The 25,160-nt window shown below is 42.5% G+C and overlaps 1 protein-coding gene across 1 annotated transcript in view; it reads right to left on the bottom strand.

Moving 5' to 3' along the window:
* The window catches only part of CENPF (centromere protein F), a 421,242-nt gene that overhangs the window by 298,379 nt on the left and 97,703 nt on the right, over positions 1-25,160 (bottom strand). The window contains exon 10 of the mRNA XM_078649780.1: positions 1,780-1,902. Coding sequence (XP_078505906.1) covers positions 1,780-1,902 — 123 coding nt within the window. The remainder of the gene's footprint in view (positions 1-1,779; positions 1,903-25,160) is intronic.

Below are 25,160 nucleotides of genomic sequence, written 5' to 3'. Positions count from 1 at the left end.
GTATAGAAAGATGCGCAGCAGTGTTTTAATTATGTAGAAAGTACTTTTTGTGACCTTGCAGAAACAGAATAATCGGGGATATCTCTGAGTCCATGGTTACCCCTTAAGGTTTCTCTCTCATCTCCATGTAGCTCTTGTGGCATAAAGCTAATTCGGTCATATAGCCATAGGCTGTATCTGTGCTATTGTCCACAAGTCATATCTCTTTCTTTGCAATGTTGACCTTTCGGTGGTTACTCAACATCCAAGCACCTAAGGCACAGAAGTAGTCATCAAGTCTAAACTTTTAGAGGAGAGGTCTTCTGGACCATCCATTTTACCATAATTTGCATAACAGGCAAGGTTCAACAATATAATCAGTTCCCCAGTAAAGGGGTTAGGTCAATGCTGAATAGGAGGGAAATTAGGGACACCTGAGGGACAGCACAATGTAGGGTCTGATATAAAAGGTTGTATGGATATCAAGCTCTGTCTTTGACGTATCAGGCAATCAATTTTACCATATATACTGGAATCATGGAGTCATGTTTCACCAATAAGTTTATAAGCAGAAGGGCGAATACTCCATTCTTGTCCACAGTTTTAGGATTGTCCCTTATAGATACAAGAGCTGACTCTATGCCTCTACATTGTCTGAATTTGATTGTTATTCGGACAGCAAATAGTTTTCTCATTAAATTTATAAAGTTGAGTAAAAAACGATTGTTCTAATGGGTTATCTAGAGATGGGTCAAACGATACTGGCCTACAGCTTGCTGGGTTGAATAATCTGAGGTTCCTCTTCTTAAGGAGTGGCATGATTTAAGAGATTTTCAACTCAGGAGGAAAATATCCTGGTTCCAAAGCCTTGTTTGGTATGCTACTAACTACATTCCCTTGCCCGAACGAAAATGTTGAAGATATGATGAGTGGCTGCTTCTGAAGTTGATCCTGATGGTATGCTTGCACTAATAAAATCATAGAATTCTTTTTCATGGAGAACATTGAAGGTGGTAAGATATGAAAAATTGGCGGTGCTGATCTTTAAAATTGTCCTCTCATGTGTAGAGGACTGTTTGCTGTTTTGACCGCAAAGTAGTTTTCTATCTCTTTAATTTTTGAGATCAGTTCCATGGAGATTTTGCAGCAGAAGGCTTACGATCATGGGGTCTCTACAATTTCTCATTCTGGATTGCCGAATTATGCAAGAAGCTTGTGGAGTTCCTCTGATGGGCTGCAAGTATGAATTTAGCACGGCAAGTAGCAATGTCTTTTTGTGGTTCTAGTAACTGCTTTGTGGGCACTGTTATAGCAAGCAGTTTCACTTTGTCTTTTTCATTTTTTGATTTCCTCCACTTGTGTTGTAGATGTCAAGTTGGGTTTTCATTTTTGTGACCTTGTCATTACCCAATGTGGTCAGCTTCTTGACATTAGCCCTGCATAAGGTTATTCAATGCAGGGGAGATCCAGTTGTAGAAACTGGGTTTGTCCTGAGGTTTCACATTCATTGAGGTTCATTCAATATGGGAGTTAAGCGTTAGGAGGTACAATGTTTTCCAGGGTCTGTGTGTGGAGTTGTTGATGGTTGTTGCCGTCTTTCAGGTGTTGTAGATGAGCATGTTGAATCCAAAGAGAATAGGTTTCACTAATAAAAGATAAAGCTATATAGAAAGTATGTTTGGATAATAAAAGATGAACATCTTCAGAATGGCTTCAACTGTAACAATGGGTTCAACGGTAACATAGAAAATCGTGTATTAGACAATCTGATGCAGCTGCCTTCCTTCTGTTTTTTCTTACCTCTAATATTTTCTGTACATTACTTTCTTTAGACTGACTTGCTTGCAATTCCTGTTCCAACTTGCACAACATTTTCTTAAAATCTTCTATGTCTTTTTCATATTGTTTTCTTGCCGCCGTTCCCTTTAGGAAAAAGGGAAAATTAATATACTTTTTTTGTTTTCACACAAAATGTCTGCATATTATATAGCCCCTCAAAATGTAACATCCACATGAATTATTTGCTCGCATGCAACCACTACTCATAGACCTACTCCGCCAAAGGGTTCCAGAAATATCTTGTAGCAGGCGGTGGTGACACACGTAACCATCAACTTCCCCAGATTAATTATACCATGTGCCATACACAAGCATTACCTTTTTTTTCCCACCAAAAAGTTGGAGTATATGAAATTATAACCCAGTGGGATGGTTGCTGCTATGTCAATATAAAAGGATATCAAAGTCTAGAAATAATTCCCTTTGGGATTTTCTTATAGCATACCAGCTTTCCAAGCAGCATCCAAACTTCACTCGCACACTACTCGCATTCAATTCACAGAGGGTCAGTCTATGTGCTGTTATTAACAAATATTTCTTGCCTAATGGAATTTATTAGATTAGTTTGCATCAGACATAATTATATCAAAAACTATATCACATCAATATTACACATTAAAAAACAATCAGCATGAAAATACAATATAAAAAATCAATAGATGTAGCTAGACAAAAGTACATAAAATCCTTAGCAATGACAAAAAGTGGTATAATGCACAATCAATTTCATGGGAATATATTATACGTAGGCCAAAGAGCAGCAACTTGTTTCGGAGTGTTAACAAAGGTCCAACCTTCTTCAGGCTTGTTATAGAGGTATTCCAACAATCTATATTATAAAAGTACATAAATATATCAACACATTTTTTTTAGAACAATTCATATTCACCATTAAAAAAAAACAATCTGCTACACAAATACAAAAATATCTTCATATCATGATTTATAAATTGCGGCTTATGCCATAGCTCGACATATTCAGTGACTTAACTCCATAAAAATGCTGGCACTTTCAATTTCATGAATCAACACACTGCCTTATTCAATTAAAAAAAACGACTCATTCAAATCTTTCAACCCCATTTGCATTATCCTACCCTCACAAAAGAGCTACATATGAGAGTAGGAAAAAATCATCATCACCTTTCTTATTCTAATAATTCATCTGTGTTTAATAAAAGCACTTCTATATTGCCCGGCCCAAAAGTAGGCTAAGGGAGGGAGGGGAGTCTCATATATCTCATACTAGATTGCTCTCATAACTATGATACGGATGAGGTGACAGGGATGTCTTTAAGCTAGGGCAGCCATGGACAGAGTGAGGGACCAGTTCCCATACCTGTGGATCAACGTGGTCCGTACATTAGTGCGGATGTGTATGGTTCGACTAAGGAGTTTTTGGTGGATACAAATGCAACAAACCGCTTTATGTCTCGTTCCTTGGTCCCTGGGGTGGCTCGGTCTGGCCATAATAATGTTTCGGTAGATTTCTCTGGTGTACAGGTTGTGAGCCCCATTTCCAAACCTCTTGCGTTGACTCTAGGTCCTTTCACTGTGGAGTCGTCATTATTGCTGACATCCAATTGTGGAGAGAATTTGATGGGTTTGGATCTATTGAAGAAATTGCATGACACTATTTATTGCTCCCCGGAGGGTGTCTACACGACAGTGAGTCTGAATGTTGTGTGTGCTATGCAGTGCCTGTCTAAAGATGCGTTTCTCCCTGCTGAATTCAATGATGTGTCACCCACACTGTGGGCAATGGGCGACACAGATGTGGGCTTGTTGCAGATATCGGCTGTTTTGATTTGTGTCACAGAAGGTGCTATTTTTCCCCGCATTCCTCAGTATAAGATACCGCTAGCAGGTGCACGGACTTTGATTCAGGCTGTGCAAGACTTGATTGAGAAAGCAGAGGTTGAAGAGACGTCTGCAGAGGAAGAGGAAAACAAAGAAGACAGAACGCCAGAGTCCAATGGGAGGATCAGACACCAGTAGCTATGGGAACAAGGAGCAAAGGGAGAGGGGACGGACCATCAACCAGCCAACAATAAGTAATATTGTCAACTTGAGCAACTATATCCTCACCAAAGATGAAAAACAGTCCTATCTAAAGGCCTAGGATTTGTCCCAACCCCCACGAATGATCCCTTCCTCCTACACACAGAACTTGCCCAGTTCTTTAGAAAAATCAAGCTACGCAATTTCTTCGGTGATGATGACAACACCAACCAAAGGGAATCAACAAGCACTGGTCTAAAGAAAAAATCAACATTTGTACCACCTAGTCAATCTATACCGTGCCACCTCTTAGCCTTTGAACAGGCAGTACTTAAAGACATTGAAGAGATCAATTTCAAAGAAAAAGGCTTCCAGAATCTCACAAAAAATGAACGGGTAGCCCTGAAAACACTGAAAGAGAACCGTGAGCTCGCAATAAAACCCACTGATAAAAGCGGCGCAATTGTTGTAAAGAACAAATCTATGTACCAGGAGGAATGCAATTGTCTGTTGGCAGATAATATCAGCTATGAGAAGTATAATTGCGACCCGACACCTCGTCTTGCTAAGAAGATCAAAGGCATGGTCAATGAAGCTCTATGTAACGATTAGATTACAAAACAGGAGGCAGATTTCCTCATAGGTGATCCACCCAGAATCCCGAAATTTTACAGTCTTCCAAAAATCCATAAAGGTCAAACACCGCCTCCGGGAAGACCGATCGTCTCCGGCATTGGATCCATCCTCGAGCCATTGTCACAATTTTGCGATTGGTTTCTTAAACCCATCGTACAAAAATCCCAATCATATCTACGTGACACAAAAGATGTCCTTTGTCTCCTAAGAGATTTGGAAATTGATGCCTCAAAAGATCTTTTTTATCACGATGGATATAGAGGCGTTATACACAAGCATTCCTCAGAGACGTACGCTACAAGTGGTAGAGCAGATCCTCCTCAACACAGATTGGAACTTTTTTACACCACAACACTTTATTATGGACTGCGCCGAGACAGCACTCACAGAATTCTTTTTCGAGTTTGAAGATGTACTGTACCACCAGATCGCTGGGACATCGATGGGCAGTACCTTTGCCCCCAGCCTGGCCTGTTTATATGTCCATCAATTTGAGGAGGACAATATCTTCCATACAAGCAACCCATTTTCAGTTAATCTGAAGACCTGGAAAAGGTTTATAGAGGATGTGTTCATCGTCTGGCGCGGAACAGAGGACATGGCAGAAGCCTTTGTCGAGTGGGTGAACACCAGAGACCAACATCTTAGATTCACCCACTCTATCAGCAAGGACAAGGCGGTCTTCTTAGACCTAGACATTAAAATGAACATGGGAGGGATCAGCACGAAAGTACACAAAAAACCCACAGACAGAAATAGCTTACTACTATATGAAAGCTTCCACCCTAAGGCCCTGCGCAACAACTTACCAGTTGGACAATTCCTACGAGTTCGTAGGAACTGCACAGAAATAGAAACCTTTTTGGAACAGGCAGATGCCCTGGAAGAAAAATTACTAGAGGCATTACCCAAAGAAAATGATCAGACAAGCCAAGAAAAGAGTGAGAAATAATAATCAGGATGCCTTGCTGGATACCATTGTCAAAGAGAAAACAAATAGACTGGTGTGTGTTACCACATACACCCCGATATCCAATACCATCCAGAAAATCGTTAGGAAAAACTGGAAGATCTTACATGGCGCAGGAGAGAATTGGGACCAACCCCTGTTTGCATTTAAACGCAGCAAAAACCTGCGCGATGAACTTGTACATGCAAAAGAACCGATCATGACGGAGGACGACCAGATCACACTTTGGAACACCCAAAGACCAACAGGACACTATGCCTGCGGGAACTGTGTTGCCTGCCCATTAACATCAACAACAAAAGAAGTGGACATTGGTACCCCTCGCCCATGGAAATTGAATACATTCTCTAATTGCAATACAGAGAACGTGGTGTATTTACTAACATGCCCTTGCAATTAGATACATGGGGATGACCACCCGAAAAATGAAAATAAGAATCAACGAACATCGCAGTACCATTAGGTGTAAGAAGAGCAACACCAAACTTACCAAGCACTTCCTTGAACACAATCACAAAGACACTGACCTTAAATGGGTAGTGCTTGAAGTAATGAAGAATTACAAAACAGACATTACGAAACCTCTCCATATCAGGGAACAAAGATGGGTCTACCGCCTACGCACGTCAACTCTAGGTCTCAATGATGAAATACCTGATGGGGAATAGTAGTGAGGTTCCATCTCCTCCTGCATTACTATACTTACTCATTACTATTACCCCCTACATAAACAGAGCCACAGTGCAGTTTTATGACAGCCTGTGACTAACATTTGTGCCATTATACTCACTTATAATGGAGCACCAGTTTACTAACCTATGGGCATTTTACAAACGTCCATATTTCCAAATTTAAGTTTTTATATATGTAACTCATATCTTGAGTTCATTCACCTAATTAGAAATGCATGCCTCTCTCCGTTTATGAACCAATTTATTAGTTTCAATTTGGCTTGGGTTCCCCGAGGTTTGTGTTTCATTTAATACAGACCGTTCTCGGCACTCACTGGTAGTGTCCTGTGTTCTAGACTCATTATAGACTTCTGCGCATGCACAGTCCCTTTAATTGTTACACGGAGCTGGGCCAACCCCACCCGCTCTGCGCATACGTATAGAACACGAAGTAGAGCACTAAGACGGGATCCGCCCTTCCACCGGCGTGATCACACAAGTGTTCTGCGCGCGCTCGAGGTAACTAGACACTGCCTCCTCGCGCAGCCGCACAATTACAGGTGCCGCTCATCCCTCTCCGCAAAATATACTTCTATTAGACTTGCCCTTTCAATTGACACTTTCCCGGAATTCCGGTAATGACCCTTTATGAGCATACAGGCAACCAGGCATCCTTGTATAGTAGCAGCTCGCTGGACACCGGAACCCACACAGCGTTCCTTGATTAACACTAACAAGCATCTATCAGTCCTCACAGGCTTGCTACTAAAGCGCTCCACTCTCACCACTCACTCGACATCGAGGAGAGGAAGAGGATGTAGAGAGGTGTTTCGGCGAAAAGCGGATTGAGATACAGTAAGAGTATGGTTGGGTGAATGAGTGTGTTGCCACTTTTTAGGTTGTGCCTACGTAACAGGAACCTTTATAAACTCTTGGTTCCAGATTAAAATTCTTAGAGTTTTTTTCTGTTTTTTCCTTTCTCCTCATTTACAGTCTAGCTTTGGACCAAAGGGGTCCCTGCCCTCACCCTCCTATGGGGCAATTAGCCCCTCCTTTAGGGTAAGCAACCAATTTTCCATTGTGCACAGATGGATATATCCACCATCTGAGCACATATATAGCCTTGTACAGCTAATGTTTTGTATAATTGGCTTGCATGTGCATTTTTCTTTTTCTTTTTCTTTTCAAACATTTTATTTCAGATCCTAGAAACCTACGGTATCATTTCTGTTGAGCGTGTCCTTACACCCTACCTAGTGGACTTTCTCACCCCGCAGTTTGGTGGGAGTGGAGCCCTTACACATAGGTCCTGATGACTGACATGGACCCACCTGGGCCACTAGGCAGAAACATGTTGACCCTTTGACCTTGGTGAGAGGAACATTATTTCCTCAATACACCACTCACGATTTTAAAGCACCATACAGTTGTCAGTAATATTAAAAATAATGAGACATCGGTGATGGCCTTTTAACTCACACATTTTTTGTTTTCTTTGGGCCCCCACTTAGTTTAGAAGTGCATCCCTGTCGTCAGGTGTATGCCCGCCCTCTATCAACCGAGTTTTTAGAGGGCGAGGACTGGTCAATGATGAAGCATGACACCAGGTGGTGTGTGAGACCAGTCTTTTACATTTTGTGAGATGCCAGCACTCACAAGTGTGAATTAAGTGCACATTTTTAATACTGGGAGCAGCTCTAGTGTGTTATAATGTTTGTAACAGCCCTATTCTTCCGATCCTCAAATGGACACTTTCAGTTCCCTCTGAGTATCACAAAGATGTTTACCGTTTTGATATTGATTTGCGTGAGGTTAATAAAATAGTTATCCCTCAGTTTCTGGTGGTCCCTGACATTACAACTCTCTTGACGATGATTGCTTCTTCTGCTAAATTCTGTTCTGTCATTGACTTGAAAGATGCCTTTTCAGCATCCCCATTCATCCTGACAGCAGGTACCTGTTCGGGTTCACCCTTACCGGTAGAAGTTTTAGATTCTTTCGCACTCCTCAAGGCTACACAGAGAGTCTGAGTATCTATAGTCAGGCATTAAAAGGTCAGCTGGAGTCTTTGTCGCTCCCTTCCGGTAATGTATTACTCTAATATGTTGACGACCTGTTCATCGCCTCAGACGCAGAACAAGGTTGGAGAGACAGTACAGTTAAATTGTTGCTTCATCTAGCTGACCATGGACATAGGGTATCCCTTTCCAAATGTCAGTATTGTTGACCGGAGGTCACCTATTTAGGTCACCTACTGTTGAAGGACGGTAGGAGATTGACCCCTGAGCCTATCAGTACCATTGGGGAAATGTCTGTCCTGCAAACTCAGAAAGATGTGCACGCTTTCATAGTTATCACTTCCTATCGCAAGCAGTGAATACCTGGATACTCACTGCGTGTTAAGCTTCTGCTCGCACTAACACTAAAAGATGTGCATGAGCCCCTGCCTTGGATGCCAGAGTGTCAGCAGTCTTTTGAGCAATTGAAAACTGCGCTTTGCTCGGCTACAGTGCTTGGTGCGACAAAGTATACAAAATGCTTTGTGTTGCACTTTCTGTTTTAACACAAAAATTCGGGGGTAACCAACGACTGTGTGCTTATTTCTCTGCTGTGCTTGACCCTGTCGCCCGAGCCCTCCCGAGCTGTCTAAGAGCAGTCGCAGTCGTCTCAATACGACAATCGACTGGACTCGTACTTGATACTGACCTCACAGTTATGGTACCCCATGCTGTGGATACACTTTTGAATAAGACGAAGACGCAGCACCTCACCAATGCACGTCTGACCGGCTACGAGCTGACGCTCTTTCAAAAGCATATTACAATCAAACGTTGTGGCACTCTGAATCTAGCCACGTTACTACCCCTCCCTTCTGAGAACAAGGAAATTGACATGCATGATTGCATTTTTCAGACAGAGAAAGAGACGAAGGGACGGGTAGACTTGACTGATGTTCCCTTAGCTGAACCCCTAGGGGAACTATATGCTGACGGCTCTTGTTTCAAATTACCAGATGGCACCACCACTGCAGCATACGCAATTACGTCGCTGCACACAGTATCGAGACCTCACAAGTTCCCTATCAGTCTGTTCAGGCACTTGAGCTAGTCATCTTTATTTGAGCCTTTGAGTTGAGCGAGGGACATGTTAATATTTATACAGACAGCCAGAGAGAGGGTTCCTTACTTTACGTGGGACACGCATTCAGCATGGTCCTCTCATATATAGGCTTCTGTCTGCCCCGACGCGCCCTAAGAAATTGGCGGTTGTGAAGTGCTAGGCTCATAAGAAGGTTACTGACAAGTTGGGTGAGGGGAATGTTTTTGCAGATCCGACAGCTAAGGAGACAGCCCGCACGAAGATGAAAAGTATGTCTGTAGCAGGTCCCACCAGGTGGGTGCCAGAGTGCTACATGTTTGAGGATACACTTGAGAATGTTAAAGAAATCCAGAGTGAAGCCACACTGGAGGAATTAGCGGTGTGGCAAGAGAGTACAGCAAATTTGAATGATGACGGATGTTGGATTGATAAGTCAGGGAAGCAGAGATGCATGTTGCCAGTTGCATATGTTCTCCCTGTAGTGTCACTGGCACATGGCCCAGCTCACATCAGTGCTAAGGGTATTTGCAAGTTGGTAGACCCCATGCGGCAGAATGATAATATCCTCAGGACAGCTGCCCATCTGGTGAAATGCTGCATGGTGTGCATGATGCACAATCCTAGCAAGGGTACTCCCACATCGCCTGGTAAGTTAGCACCTACCACTTTCCTGTTTGAAGTCCTCCGAATGGATTTCATTGAAACAGACAGGGTCAATAATTTGAAGTATGTTTTGGTGGTGGTCTGTGCATTCAGTAAATGGGGTGAGGCCTACCCCACTAAAGAAAATACGGCCATTGCGGCAGCAAAGATACTCCTGAAGGAATTCTTTCCTCGCTTCAGCTTGTCCCGTTTGACCTGGGGTGATAACAGAAGTAATTTTAATGCCAAGGTCATCCAGCTAGTTTATGAGGGTCTGCACTTTAGGCAGAAGTTTCATGCTGCGAATCAACCCCAGTCGGCAGGTTTGGTTGAGAAGTACAACGGTACTCTCAAAGAGAAATTGGCAAAGATTCAGGAGACAACAGGGTTGCAGTGGCCAGATGCTTTACCATTAGCCCTTTTGTCCACAAGAACAACAGCACATTCTAGGACAGGATAGTCACCTTACGAGCTCGTGTTCGGACAACTGGTGAATGTCTGGAGCGTCCTGTGAAATTGAGTATCCCTTGTTGACGGATTACCTATGTGAGTTAACTAAAAACCTGCGCTCTAATCATCAACAGATATGTGAGAGTCTGCCACCTGTACCCGAGGGGCCCGGGCATGGAATTCCACCTGGAAAATATGTCCTGGTGAGTAATTTTCAGTGGAAAAAGAGTTTGAAGCCCCGTTGGAAAGGACCAATCCAGGTCCTCCTCGCCACTTGCACAGCCAGAAAGGTCGCCGGCCGAAAGCACTGGATTTATGCCCATCATTGCCGCAGAGTACCTCTGCCCTTAATCTAGGACCAGTGGGTGAAAGAGGGTATTGGGGACTCGGAGTAGCAACAAGTCCCACAATTTGTCCCCTCTTCTGATGCCAAGCTCACGTAGACCCAAACGGAGGCCGAAAACCATGAGGTGCTAAATGCGGCAGTGCCCTTGGAGATCAGGGACATTCAGAAGCCCCGTTCCATCGGCCCCTCTGTGCCGGAGCCACTTTTTGCTGACCGCTCTGTGCCTGGAGTTACCAGGTACAATATGTGCCTCGAGTGAAGAACAGTGCACCAAAGGAGAAGTCAGATTAGTAGGGATGGACAGCGCAAGTCAGGGTGTACTTTTTCTATAGTACCAACAGTGTTAGTTTTAGGGCAAGGCGAGATTGGTGCATTGTTCGGACATTGGACAGGATATATCGAGTGTGCACCCTTGGAGGGGAGTACGTTATCCTGGACGATATGGGATTCATCGTGAGCTAGTACTGAGCAGCTGCACCACGGGTGCTCAAGAGCGCCAACGTTGATGAACAATAGGAGCCTACCAGTGAGGCTCAGACAGACATTGGGAACACCTGCCCCCTTTTGTCATCAGTTTTACTGCATTCCCTTTTCTCGGTTTCACAATGTATCCGTTTGGTCGGCCCATTTCTGAGGAAGAAAAGCCATTTGCCCCTCCGCGTCCAGAATGGGGTTGGTCCACAAAAAGTAAAATAGTTTTTGCATCAATAGTTGTTATAGCACTAATCATTGTAGTAGGGATATCCTATTTTCTAGATGAGAAGGATACTGAGCATTCCTTGGTTGGTACAACACCCATTCCTCCCGAACACACTTTGGCCCCTCACAAAGGAGAGCACCGAAAGTCTAATAAGGATAATGTATTTATACAAATGCTGCATCAGGCTCAAAATGTGTCTAACACAACTAATTATTGGGTGTGTGGACTACTTCCCTCCCTGACTCATAAAAGTGATACCTTTTTGTCCATGCCACTGTCAAACATTAGCAGTTGCGAGGGTTGGTTTGCATTGCTCAGTATGGTGCGTCCCCATCCCCAATCCGATGCTTTAGATAGAACACGTGCTGATACATGCACCATGGTACAGAATATACATTTCCAGCATAGGGCTCCCCCACGCTTCGACAGGCCAAGAGCCGTTTGGTAGATTGTTCTTAAGCTCCTGCATGCATGCATACAAGGGGGTGAGAAATGGAACGTGGTCTCGAATGGAAATGGCCTATTTTCCTGGGGTTCAACACATCAGAGTATCTTTCCAGGCTCATAATGTTACTGAGGATAAGCCAATACCGGTGTCAGTGGTCAACACAACAGCTACTTTCTGTGTCCAGGGGACTAGGAAGATAAAGGTGGGGGAAAGCAGATGCAATTCCACATATAGGTTAAGAACGACTGATAGTCCGCCCTTAATACCGCCCCCTAATGTCTATTTTGTTTGTGGATCCCAAGGTTATGTCTGGTATTCTCTCTATTCTCCTTCCCCCTGTGTATATAGCTCCATCAAATTACCATAAAGACCATCGGCTGCAGCGTCGGAGTGTACACTTGCCCCGAGTCAGAAGGGGTATTAACAACGAAGATATAGATCAGACAGATTCCACTTTCCAACAGTTTGAAGATGCCATTAAGGGTATTGTACCCTTTTGGGGCCCCATGTCCAATAGCCTTAACATTCGTCGGCTTGCAAGAGTTGTAGAAGGGGTTATTAATACAACAGCGGGGATACTGACAAATATCACTACTGAGGCTCATAACCTTACAAAACAGGATGGCGTTAGACATCATAGGGGCCTGTCGCATTATTGGCAGCAGCTGCTGTGTGTACATTGCAGACCACTCCCCAATGTATATGCTGCCATACAGAAGTTGCATAGGCTTTCATCTGACATACACCAAGAAAACGGTACTTGGATCCTCTCCGTATGGTTCTGGGGTATATTCACGTCCTGGGGTTGAAAGATTCTTATCTTTCTGGTTGCAATTGCTGGTATTATCTTCACATGTTGTGTTTGTATACACTGCCTCCCTGCTTGTTGTGCTTATTGTGTGAATACTCTGGCACATAAGCTAAAGATTTCAGTTGATGACACTAATGCCACAATAATGATGATGAAAGTTATTAATGACCTTATGTTAATTGATGAGGGTATCTTTGAATATTGACAATACATATATCAGTTTGTTGAGGTAGTACTTATCTTCTGTAAGGGGTTATTTGTTTTTAGACAGTAATAAAATAGTTTAGCGAATGCTAAAAGGAGGGTCTGTTGGAATAGAAATGTTTTAGCTGAAGCTCTCCATGCATTGTATGTTTTAAGTTAGCATTTGCGGCACCATTTTATTTTCAGCCGCCATTTTGAGCTATGATCGAAACTAACTTCTATCTTACTCTGTCTGCCTAAGCTGTAAGCAGCTGCAATATTTTTTTGAATCTCTCCAAGGTTGTGCTTCGCTGTGCTAATGAATGACGGTCAGACGCGGACCATGTTAGTGGGAACGGACGCGCAACACGGCACAGGAGCCGATTAATGTTGAACTTACCCTGGATGCAGGAGGGAATAGTTCAAACTGAACTACAACACTGGGGTACAGGAACCATATAGTTTTGACCAGGATGACATCAGTCATTGAAAAATATGACTAGATACTACGCCCTGAGGAAGTCCACGGTAGTTGGACGAATCACGTTGACTGTTTGGCACACTTCGAGACTCTCAGGGATCCAGAGAGAAGGAAATAGCAAAGTCCAGGTCCAGTTGTCACAGTTCAGCTAGGATTCTTCACAGGAATGTATTCTTCAGCTTTGCTATGTTCCCAGAGCTACCCAGGGGAACAGCCTTATAATCCTTGGAGATCTTTCTGTCTGAGAATTTCAATTGGAAAGGAGTTTACCCCCCTCAGGTCCTTCTCACAGGGCACAGACACTAAGTGCAGCAGGATCAGGCCGCTTGGTATCTTTTCACAAGTCGGCCATATTTTGAGGATGGCTGGGTGAGGTTCCCGTTTTGTAGGGTTCACCAGTCTGTGGTTGGGGGACCCCTTTCAAACTCCCAGTTCTGCTCTGACCAATGGAGTAAACATTCCCTGACCTTGCCCTACTTACTTTTGCAGTACTTCAGGTTTGCTTTACTGTTAACAGGCCCGAAATGCAATGTGTCAGGGGAAACCCAAGATGATGAAGGTCAGAGTTAGCAGCCACTGTACTCACAACAAATCTAGAGACAGAAATCTGATAGGATGAAAGCAGTGTCATTCAGCAACCAGAAAAGGGATACAGAAGAATTCTCCTGGCATTCAGTTCTCCCCTTCCAAGTGTACCAAGATGTTACCAGTGACTAGACAGCCCTGTCAGGCAGGATTGAATACTGTGGTGTCAGCAGAATGCCCATAGCCTCCACCCTGCATATTCTATTGAGCACAGAGAGATAATCTCTGCCCATTCATGTCAGCCTATTGTGAGCTCCAGGGAGTAATTTCACACCTCTTTCACATCTCTGCCTGGACTGAGCACAGGCTCTGAGTGGACAGAGGTTAACGCCAATTTCCCTACTGACACCTCAGGCTCTTGAAGGGTAACTTTATAAAAGTTATTTTTCCTTAATCATGCAATTGTGGCTCAGGCTGGGGCATATATGTGCCATCAATGGTTTGTCTGTGCACAAGCTGCCAAATAACACAGAAATGACCTGAGCTCCAAGCAACACTTTTAGGATGGACACTAGTATGCATGTGTTACACTGTTGTGAATAATTATTGAGACAATATTTAAATTATGGCCTGCGTGCACTAGAAATGTGTCTAATAATTGCAGTAGAAGCTCACTAATGACCCCAGTAAAAGGCTATATTGGAACCTCGCTAATGCCCCACAGTGGTATGCCTGGAAGAGTGTTCCATTACTAGGCCCATAAATGAACCTCCACCCCCCCCCCCACGCAAAGGGGAAGGGGTCTTGAGAGCATCACATCTCCTTCATACTCATTGACCAACATAATCTTGAGCAACAATCTTCCTCCCCCACTCCCAAAACAAACATCAATGGTGCCTGTTGAGCAACAAACATACTTAAATGCCTGGTGCTTCCTTGCTGAAAGTCTGGCTGTGGTATGCAACAACTAGTGGGAATTAATGTACGAAATAACCTTTTTGCATGGTTCTCCAGATGTTTTTTGATGGATAAAGGTATTTTGACCACTGGTCTGTTGGGTCCAGGTAAACCATTCCTAAATGCAGCTGAAATTCCCTAAAAACTAAAAAAATGATTTTGGAATTAAATTAGCATATATGATCCCTTGGTACATCAACAGTACTCTGCACACAAGTTCAGCAAGTTGCACAGAGTTTATATTTCAGATGTAAGTTTGCAGGAGATATTTCTCCCACATTCACCAGCTTCACAATGTAACAGCATATATTTATTTATTTTGGTATATATATATATTTCAAAGCAGCAACTTTACCATCAGAAAGAAGTCAGCTCGAGCCCAGATTTGTTAGCGTGAAGTTTTTATTCAACACACAGGATGCCACAGTGTTTTTGGCATCCTGTGTGTTGAACAAAAACTTCACGCTAACAAATCTGGGCTCGAGCGGACTTCTTTCTGATGGTAAAGTTGCTGCTTTGAAATACTAGAGGGTCGCCTCCTCGCTCGAGCCTGCCGCCTATATATATATACACTTCAAAACACTTCAAAATATATTGACCATTACCTGCAAGATTTTGTAACAAAATTACCCGCCTACATTAAGGACTCAACAGAATTCCTCAGAAATATCAACCAATGCAATTGGTCCGCGGAGTACTTGTTAATGACAATGGACATTGCTAGTCTTTATACTAGTATTTCACATGGAGAAGGCCTAAAAGCTATCAAATTTTATTTGGAAAAGAGGCCTGTTGAACTGTACAAACATAATGCCATGCTGATCACTATGGTTGAACGCTGCCTTAATAATAATGTCTTCCTTTTTGATGATAAGGTTTACAAGCAGCTGAGGGGTGTGGCTATGGGGGCATGCTTCTCTCCCAGCTACGCGGGGCTCCACGTGGGCTGGTGGGAGGAGCATGTCCTCAAGGTGGAACATTCCACATTTTGGAATAACAACATTGTGAAATACATCAGGTATATTGACGATATTTTTATTGTCTGGAGAGGGGGTTTGGAAGATGCCAATTTGTTTGTATCTAGCATCAATAAGAACAATTCAAATTTGAGGTTTTCTGCTGAAATAAGCAAACACAAGATTAGTTTCCTTGATGTTCTGGTTGAGATAGTGGATAATACCCTTGTAACAAGCCTTTTTAGGAAAAGTACAGCAGGAAATAGCATCCTGCATGCACAAAGTTTTCACCCGCAACATACTATTAGAGCAATCCCCTATGGGGAGTTCCTTAGAATACATAGGACATGTAGTACGGTTGAACTTCGTGATCAGCACCAAAAAGAGGCAAGTGCACGTTTGGAAGCAAGAGGTTATAAAAGAACCGAACTTAACAAAGCCAGAACCAAGGCAAATAAAGGTGACAGGATGAGTTTATTAGCAGAAGCCTCAATGAATAAGGATGCAACAAACTCGACAGATAATAGCAATGAAATCAGATTAATTACCAGCTACAGCAGACAAGCCCGCTATATTTCCAACCTGGTGAGAAAACAGTGGCCGGTAATCCTTACTGACCCTGTACTAAATGATATCTTACCAGATAAACCAACAATAACATATAAAAGGGCTTACAGCATGCGCAATGAGCTGGTATCCAGTGCACCAGAGACTGTCAAGAATGATGACTGGTTGTCACCCCGTAAGCGTTTCTACCGCTGCATCTCTTGCCGTGCATGCCATTTTGGCATTAACACCAGGACCTACACAACTCCCTTTGATCCAAAACCCATTGCAATTAAAGCTCACTACACTTGCAGAACAGAGCTAGCAGTGTATGTTCTAACCTGCACTTGCAATTTGAGATACATAGGGAGCACCAAACTACCTGTATACCAGCGTATTCTCCAGCATCTTCGGGCTATTGTGAATTGTGATCAAAGCTACCCTGTAGCTCGACATTTTGACCAATTTCACAATAGAAACCTATCTCAGTTAAACTATTTTGTAATAGATGCTGTAAGAACATCCAAAAAAGGAGGGGACTACGAAAAGAAATTAAGACAACTGGAGTCAATGTATATCATAAGACTCAATAGCAAAGCCCCTGCAGGTCTTAATATGGGAGAGGATTTGAGGAATTTTCTATAGTTCTCCGTATATTACCTTTTTTCTGGTAATATGTTTCCGTTCAGATCCAAATTGCCCATAGTAGTAGCCAAGGTGTGCAATTGGAGCCACCAATGTAATTATTTGGTATGGATAAAAGTGATTCGGATATGTCTTCCTTTGTGTGACTTATGGAGCAAAGAGGATGTGGCGTTAACATCCGAGAATATAATAAATATCAACTATAGAGATGTACACCTTAGTTGATAGTACTTATTTTTAACACAGCATTTGTCTTTTTTGATTTTGGTGTTGGATTTAACCTCGCACACAATTTGTCATAACGAGCCTGATCGCTGACATTTTGTCACTCCCCCACTTTTACAACATTATGTTTCAATTATAAGATGGACAACAGTTGAATTGAATTACCAGTTTAAAAACATTTTGAAACACTACATATAAAAAATGGTAAGGACATTTGGGGCATTTATGCTCAAGTTAAATACAGAGTTGTATGCACTCAAGAAAAAATCTTTCTTTGTCGATCATCAGTATGGCAATTGGCTTGAAAATAGTGGATGTATTTGCAAATGTAATTGCTTCAAGTTTATAATTATATTTTTAGAATGCATTAATTCTAAGGACACCACTGAAATACCCTTATTTGCCTGTATGAACTGTTATGCATCAGATTCATTGATTTGAGAATGTTTTTTTTGACTAAGCTAAGATGGCTGACATATGTTGAATTGCATTCCTGACCATGAGATTTGTATAAGTCCTTACACTATGTTTCCTAATTGTGCTATGACGAGCAGTTCTCATTTAACCGCGCTTTTTTTCAAAACGTACTGTGTATTATAAAAACGTTAGTTTGTCCACTTTACCGTTAACAGTGAGCAAGGGCGTCCACGCCCGAAACGCGTCTGTTCGATGCTCTTTCTTTGCACCCCTGCACTTTATGATTGAATAAACTACGATGGATTGAAGACTGGGTTTGGAACTTCATTTTGTGTCTGTGCGCTGGAGAAAGTGCTCGGGAGGTTTCTTTTGCACCGAAACCAGTTGGAGATAGATATATATATATATATATATATATATATATACATATATATATATATACACTCCGACGCATGCAAAGTACAGCATACACAGGCACTCGGGGAAAGTTTTAAAACCACCTTTATTCGCAGACGCGTTTCAGCAATCAGCTTTCTTCAGTGCGCTCAGGTGTAGATTTCTCGTGCACAGCACTCTGTTTTTGAAGAGAAGGGAATCTCTCCTGATTGGTCAGGTCTCCGTGTGTGGCAATTGAAGCAGGACTCCGCCAAGGTGATATTTGAATGGAACAATATTGTTCTTTATCTGCGCTGTTCCGTGATGAAAAATAATGCTGATGGTGGCGTTTAAAATTGATTTTAGACCACTGTAATGTCATTTGCCACAAACGCTGTGCTGTTTCCCTCGCCAAGCCTCTTTAACAACGTGTCTGGTCCGCAGGCAACAGTAGATCAAAGTTGTCCTCGAATTTGCATAATTCTCGACGTATGGTCGGCGGGCCTCTCCGTTAAGAGACGGTTCAGGGTCTGTATAATTTAACGCTCCAAGCTCCTTCAGAAACAGACTTTTCGAACTCCAGGCGGGTGCCACGTAAGTGAGGATGGGACTCACTTTTAAATGCAGGCTCCGATGCATGCATATATATATATGAAATAAAACTCGCCAGGCGCTGCCAGCGCCACCAATTATTATTCAACCGGAGAAATGACGAAGAGTGGAACCCGTTTCTGGTGCCAAAACAAACGTGCCTTTATTGATGCATATTATTGCTCAGCTTGCCCGCCATTACGCGTTTCGACTGTCTACACAGTGTTGATATATATATATATATATATATATATATATATATATATATATATATGACAAAGAAAAGCATTTTTTTGCAATGATGATTCCAGATTCAAAACTTTTGAAAGTCAGCTGTAAATGTACATTCAAATGTTATGCACAGCTTTTTAGTGTTCGTCTGAAATGTAGTTTCCTAGTTGCGTATAAAAGGAATACTTTAGTGCTAGTGTTTCAGGTAGCTGCAGTTCAAAGTGTGAACCTTTGTCTAAAATCTATTTTTTTTTAACTTTCATAACAAAATCTCATACAAGGCTTGCAATGTGTAGGCAAACATGCTTCCTAACCATTGATTACTCCTCTAGAGTATCAACTATTTCCTATTTTGTCTTTTATAACAACCTATCGTTACATTTGATCTTCGTTGTTGTGTGATTTTAACCATTACATTTTGGTATTTTGACCAAATGCAATTTGAGAATTCAAACTTTTATTTCTACAATGTCGTTTAGTATTGATGTAGATGTATAACATTAATGTTTGTCTATGGGAATTCTTGGCAATTGCGTCAAGTTACCAATTTTAAGTAAGCATCCCTAAGAGAAACACATTTACTCAATGGGAATTAAGTATATTTTCACTTTGTGGTAGTGAATACATAATCATGTATGCCTATTGCTTTTCCGTTAATGTTCCCCCGCACAAGTATATTGCAATGATTATATTTTATTATATTTTATACTCAAATGTGGGTGTCTTTTTTTATTATTATTATTATTATGTAGTACCTATTAGTCTCAATAAGTATTCATGATTCAAGAAGTCTCAGAGGTAGTACATTTCCTGCATCTCGTAGGAAAGCGCAGTCTTGCTTTCAATCAAAAGCGTGATTTTGTGAAGTTAATGAATTGAGCAGTAGGTTTGCGCATTTGTATTTTAGTTTCGAGGACATCTCATATTTTTTAATTTCAAAAGTTTTTATTGGAAGTTTCCAAGAAAGCAAAAAATAACAAGTAATACAGACATTAAGAACATAAAAGCAAAAAGTATACGGTTGAAGTGCATAAGCTTCAGGTAATGCCTGTGAGAGTGGCAATTGAATGAGTGACCTTAAGCAACAGACAAACAGGAGCATAACATAACATAAAATAATTAAGAAAACATATGAGTGAAATTATAAGTCGCGTAAATAGAAGCAGTAGTATCAGTGTCTTGGCTCAAAGTGAATGAAGCCGCTATCGACGAAGTACGGCCAACCGCCTAGATGTCATGGGGAGCTCGAGCAGAGATAGGATGAAGCTAAGGCGACCGGAGTTGAAGGCGCAGTGTGAGTGGTTCATGGTGGTTTGCGAGCGCTAATATAATTCTCAAGGGTGGCCCACATTCGTCTCTGAGGGGGACGCCATGGTGAGTTTTGTAGTGATATATTGTCAGCTTCCCTTAGGTAATTACCCAGTTTAACCAGCAGGCAAAGGAGGCTTTTCTAGTGTCTATCCAGTTATTGAGAACTACTTTTACTGCAGCCATGAGGAGCAGGTCTAGTAAGGCCCTATCATTGTCAGAAAGAGACAGGGCTTAGAGGAAACCAAAGACTAGAGAGGAAATTTCTCAATAGAGGGGGGGGGGGGAGGGAGAATGAGAAGACCTTAGTGATAAACTCGAAGACTTTATCCTAAAAGGGAACCACGCACGTGCATTGGAGTATGAGATGTTCAAGATAGCCGTCACCGTCTTTACAGTTCCAGCACGTTGCATCGTCCCTAATGTTGTGAGCGAAAAGACGTGCTGGTGTCCAGAAAGCTCTATGGAGCAGCCAAAATTTTGTCTGGGAAAGTGTAGGGCTGATTTTATGTCTCATGGTAGATTCCCAAGTTTTGGCCCAGTCTGCTTCAGATATAGGGAAAGATGCATGTGATTCCCAGAACTGTGTGAGGTGTTTACTAAGCTTGGAGTGTTGCGGGCGTAGGAGCTTATAAATCAAGGACACCTGGTGGCCTAGTCTATTTAGTCTAGAGAAGGAGGGAGGGAGGAAGGGCTTGAAGAGAATTTTGCTCTAGTGATCGCCGACTTTATCTTCAGAAAGTTATAGAATTCAAGCGGAGCGAGGCTGTATCTAGTTTGGAGTTCCTTAAAGGTGAGAGGGTATGAATCCTTATACAATTGGTGTGGGAAATAATACCTTTTTTGATCCAAAGGTCATTGTGTAGTGGTTTGCCTTTATGTAACACTGTACGGTTATGCCAGATCGATTCCCACCTAGAGCGTCGAATACTGGCGTCCAGGAGTTTATCGATTTTTGACAGAGCGTTTTTTGTGTTCTGTAAAATGGGTTTCAAGCAAGTGGTCGTGTTTAGGCTTGCGGTTAGAGCGGCTGCAGGGGCGAGATTACCAAAAAGGGATTTTTCTATCTCCAGCCAAACGGGGGTGTAATCAGTCGGAGGAGACAACCAATAAGAGCCTTGTTTGGCGAGGAAAGCTGTTTGGTACAGCTTGAAGTCCGCTATGTTGACCCATCCTAGAGACTTGTCCAGGCAGAGTTTCTTTATGCTAATCCTTGCTCTTTTCCCTTTCCAGAGAAATTTAGTGAGATGGGCATCTAATATGTGGTGAAAGTCCGGGGATAAAGTGAGGGGCAGCATCGTGATGCGGTAGTTCACTAGAGGAGAGATCATCATCTTGATGGTCTCAACTCTCCCTCACCAAGTTATGAAGCGTGGAGACCATCCATCTAGTTGCGATTTAATTTCTTCTAAGGTGGTTTTCGCGTTGCGCTGGAGGGTTTCAAGAAGGGTGCTTCCAAATTCAATCCTGAGATATTTAATGAAACCGGACTGCCAGGAGAGGCCAGAGTTTCCCAGCATGTACCTGGAGACGTATACGTTCAGGGTTTTAACCTCGGACTTGTCATGGTTCAATTTGTAGCCAGAGTGGAGAGAATATCTTTCTATGGTGGTCATGAGAGCCTCGATGGAGGAATCTGGACGTTCTGTAACCACCAGAATGTCTTCCGCATAAGCGGACAATTTTACTTGTGTCTCACCGAATTCCACGCCTCTGATATTTTCATTCCGTTATATATCCGAGATGAGGGGTTCAAGGGCCAGAAGAAATAGAGCTGGTGAGAGAGGGCATTCTTGTCTGGTGCCTTGTTGTAAGCAAAATGGTTCTGACAGGGAGCCATTAATGGCGATCCGGGCGGTCGGAGGAGTAGAGGGCCATAACCATGTCTATATAGGACTTCCCCAGGTTAAAAGAGAGCATGCATTGTTCTAAAAAGGACCATGACACCCTGTCAAAACGCCTTTTACGCGTCTAGGGTGATGGCAACAGAGGGAGAGGCTGTTATTTTGGCTTTTTCCAAGATATGGCAAAGTAGTCTCGTATTATCGTTGGACATACGGTGTTTAAGAAACCCCACTTGAGAGTTGCTAATCAATTTTGGTAGGATTGCATTGAGTATGTTGGCTAGGATTTTTGTGTATATTTTGCAATCCAGATTTATGAGTGAGATTGGACGGTAGTTTTTTTGCTAAAAGGGGATCTTTACCTTCTTTCGGGATGACAATTATAGTGGCTTCACCCATCGATTTAGAGACACCACCTTTTATAGCGCAGGAATGGAATAATTTTAGTAGAGAGGGGCTGAGTGCTTTTTCAAACGCCTTATAGAAAGTGGCCGAAAAGCCATCAGGGCCCGGTGCTTTATTACTTTTAAGAGATTTATTGGAGGAAGAGAGTTCCTTGTGCATGAAAGGGGATCCTAAGTTGGAGCTATCCTCCTCAGAAAGTCTAGGGAGGTTCAATGAGCGTAAGTACTTGGAGCATGCCTCAGGGTTAAGCAACATCTTATTCTTGTAAAGGTCTCCATAGAAAGACTGGAAAGTGTCTAGAATTGTATTTTGTTTGGTATGGATGTTGTTGGCTGGGTCTTTAATCGAAGCTATACCGAATTGTTTTTGTTTATGTTTAAGGTAAGATGCTAGCAATTTCCCTGCCCCAATACCTTCGCATAATTTCAGCGCTTTGAATTTATTTATTCACACTCCAGCACGTCTGCTCACAATTGTGTAATACTCGTATTTCTTCTTAATAAGTAGGTCTAGAGCGGGCTTATTGTCCAAGTCAGTCGAATGAGAAGTTTCTAGTGCCTTGATGTCTCGCTCAAGTGTGTCTAGTTCTGAGTTCAATTTCTTGTTGGTTTGAGCTCCGATACCTATAATGACGCCCCCAATTGTGGCTTTAAGTGCACTCCAAACAACAGAGGAGTCCGTGCCTGGGAGATCGTTCAGTGCAATGTATTCCCGGATCTGCGTCTGAGAGGATGTCATCATTAAAGCGCCAGCGCTTCAGGGGTAGCATAGAACGTGCACCTGCGAGTTTAGTTTTGATACAGGAGTGGTCCGAAACCAGTTTGGGTGCTATGTCCGTTTCTTCTATTAGGTGTGTGAAAGGGCTGGAGATTAGAATGTAGTCAATTCTGGAGTATGAATTGTGGGGCGCTGAGTAAAATGTATAATCTCTCCCGTCAGGGTGTTGTAATCGGCAAGAGTCGTTTAAGTTAAATCCGGAGCAGATACGACTGAGTATATCGTGAGATCGTGAAGGGTGATAAGTGCATTTGGACTGGCGATCCAGTAGAGGATCTAAAGGGAGATTGAAGTCCCCGCCTACTACCAAAAGTTCATCTTGGGGAATGCCCTCAATGGATGTTGAAACAGATTTCCAGAAGACAGGATCGTTAGTGTTCGGCCCGTAAATGTTCAATGTGAATGGGGTCCTCATCTCTCATCTCTCATTAGGTGTGCAACTAACAACCTCCCATCCTTGTCTTGAGTGTGTGAGGTGATAGAAATGTTTGATTTTTTTGAGACTAGGGTGATCACCCCCCTCTTCTTATGGATGGCTGGGGAACATAGTGTGCGCGAGATCCAATGATGTTTAATGAATTCAATATCTTCTTCTGATAATTTTGTCTCTTGGAGTAGGAAGATATCGCCCTTGGATTTTTCCAAATAATCAAAGACTTTTCTACGTTTTACAGGGTGATTAAGGCCTTTGACATTTAGGGAAAGTATATTAAGGTTTTCAGCCAGGGTTTTAGTCTGTGTCATCTTAAATGGTGACCGTTTTCCTGACTGTGTAATGAATATGGCACGTACGATACTACTTTTGAAATTTGGACAGTGAATAGCAAAAGTAGAAATAATAAGAATAAGGAAATGACCAAAATTACATTTACCCCAAAAGCCCACTCTCCCCCTCCCTCCCTTCTCTCAGTGCCCTTGCCTCCCCCATCCCTCCCACCCCTCCCTTCCCACCCCCCTCCCCCAGACAACTTGAATACAGGAGCTGCGACGGCAGTGCCGTCTAAAGGCAAAACAGAAAAATATAGTAGGGCATTGTCTCAACAGGAGAAACGTATTTACTAATTGACCTCATTTCAAATGTGCGGTAACTTATAATGAAACATATGTTACTCTTAGCACAGGGATAAGCTGTAAGCACAATTTAAGCACATTTTAACACACGGAATACAGTGCAATATAGTGATCACATAAGTGGCCTACGGATGTATTTTGAACTTGTTGAGTGAAATTAACCTAATGGCCTAAGCTAACTAATTAGAACTACAGATCCTTGACAGTACCAGTAAACTGCCCCTAAAGGGGGCCCATCACGGCATGACGTGTAACCAACTTACATCACGCATGACGTGTAACTAACTTACATCATGTAGCCAACTTGCGGCATGTAGCTACCTAGACTATTTGGCAACTTCTCGTAGAATCTGGTAACTTCTTGTAGTTAAAGAATAGCATAATGAGCATTCTGACACTCTAACCGGAAAAGTATTAGAAAAAAGAGATACTAGTGGAACCCAAAGGTTCAGCAGTTTAGTGGATAGTGGCGTCATGAGTGTAAGTTTTTCGCTTGTTGGAAGAGCCGCTAGATAAGTCCATGGTCTGTGGAGGTGATTCTTCTAGGTGGTGTGCAAGATCTTGAGGGCTCGAGAAGATGCATGATCTGCCATGCTCGATGATTTTAAACTTTGACGGACCAGCAAAGGAGAACTGAATGTCTTTCGCCTTCAGTTTATCTCTTAGAGACAGGAAACCTTTCCTCGTTTCGACAGTCTCTTTGGAGTAGTCTTGAGTAAAGATTATGCGATGACCTTCCCAGGTGATGTGATGGTTTTTCCTGGCGAATTGCAAGATGGCCTCAGCGTGTTGGTAGAGGAGCGGTTTACAAATCAAAGGGCGAGGGCCTTTTTTTCCCTGCGCAATGAATGTTGGAATTCTGTGTGCCCTGTCCAGTTCTAGGCCGTGGTGGAATTTAATCCCCGTGACCGTTGGTATCCAAGCTTCAAGGAAAGCCACACAGGATTCCACATCTTTTTCTGAGTCTTTCGGAACACCAAAGATACGTACATTACCTCTTCAACTACGATCTTCTAATTCAGCATTCTGTC

This window comes from Lissotriton helveticus, chromosome 6, assembly GCF_964261635.1.
Source record: "Lissotriton helveticus chromosome 6, aLisHel1.1, whole genome shotgun sequence".
NCBI classification, from domain to species: Eukaryota; Metazoa; Chordata; class Amphibia; order Caudata; family Salamandridae; genus Lissotriton; species Lissotriton helveticus.
The sequence above is the reverse complement of the archived record's forward strand: the minus strand, read 5'-3'. Positions and strand labels throughout refer to the sequence as shown.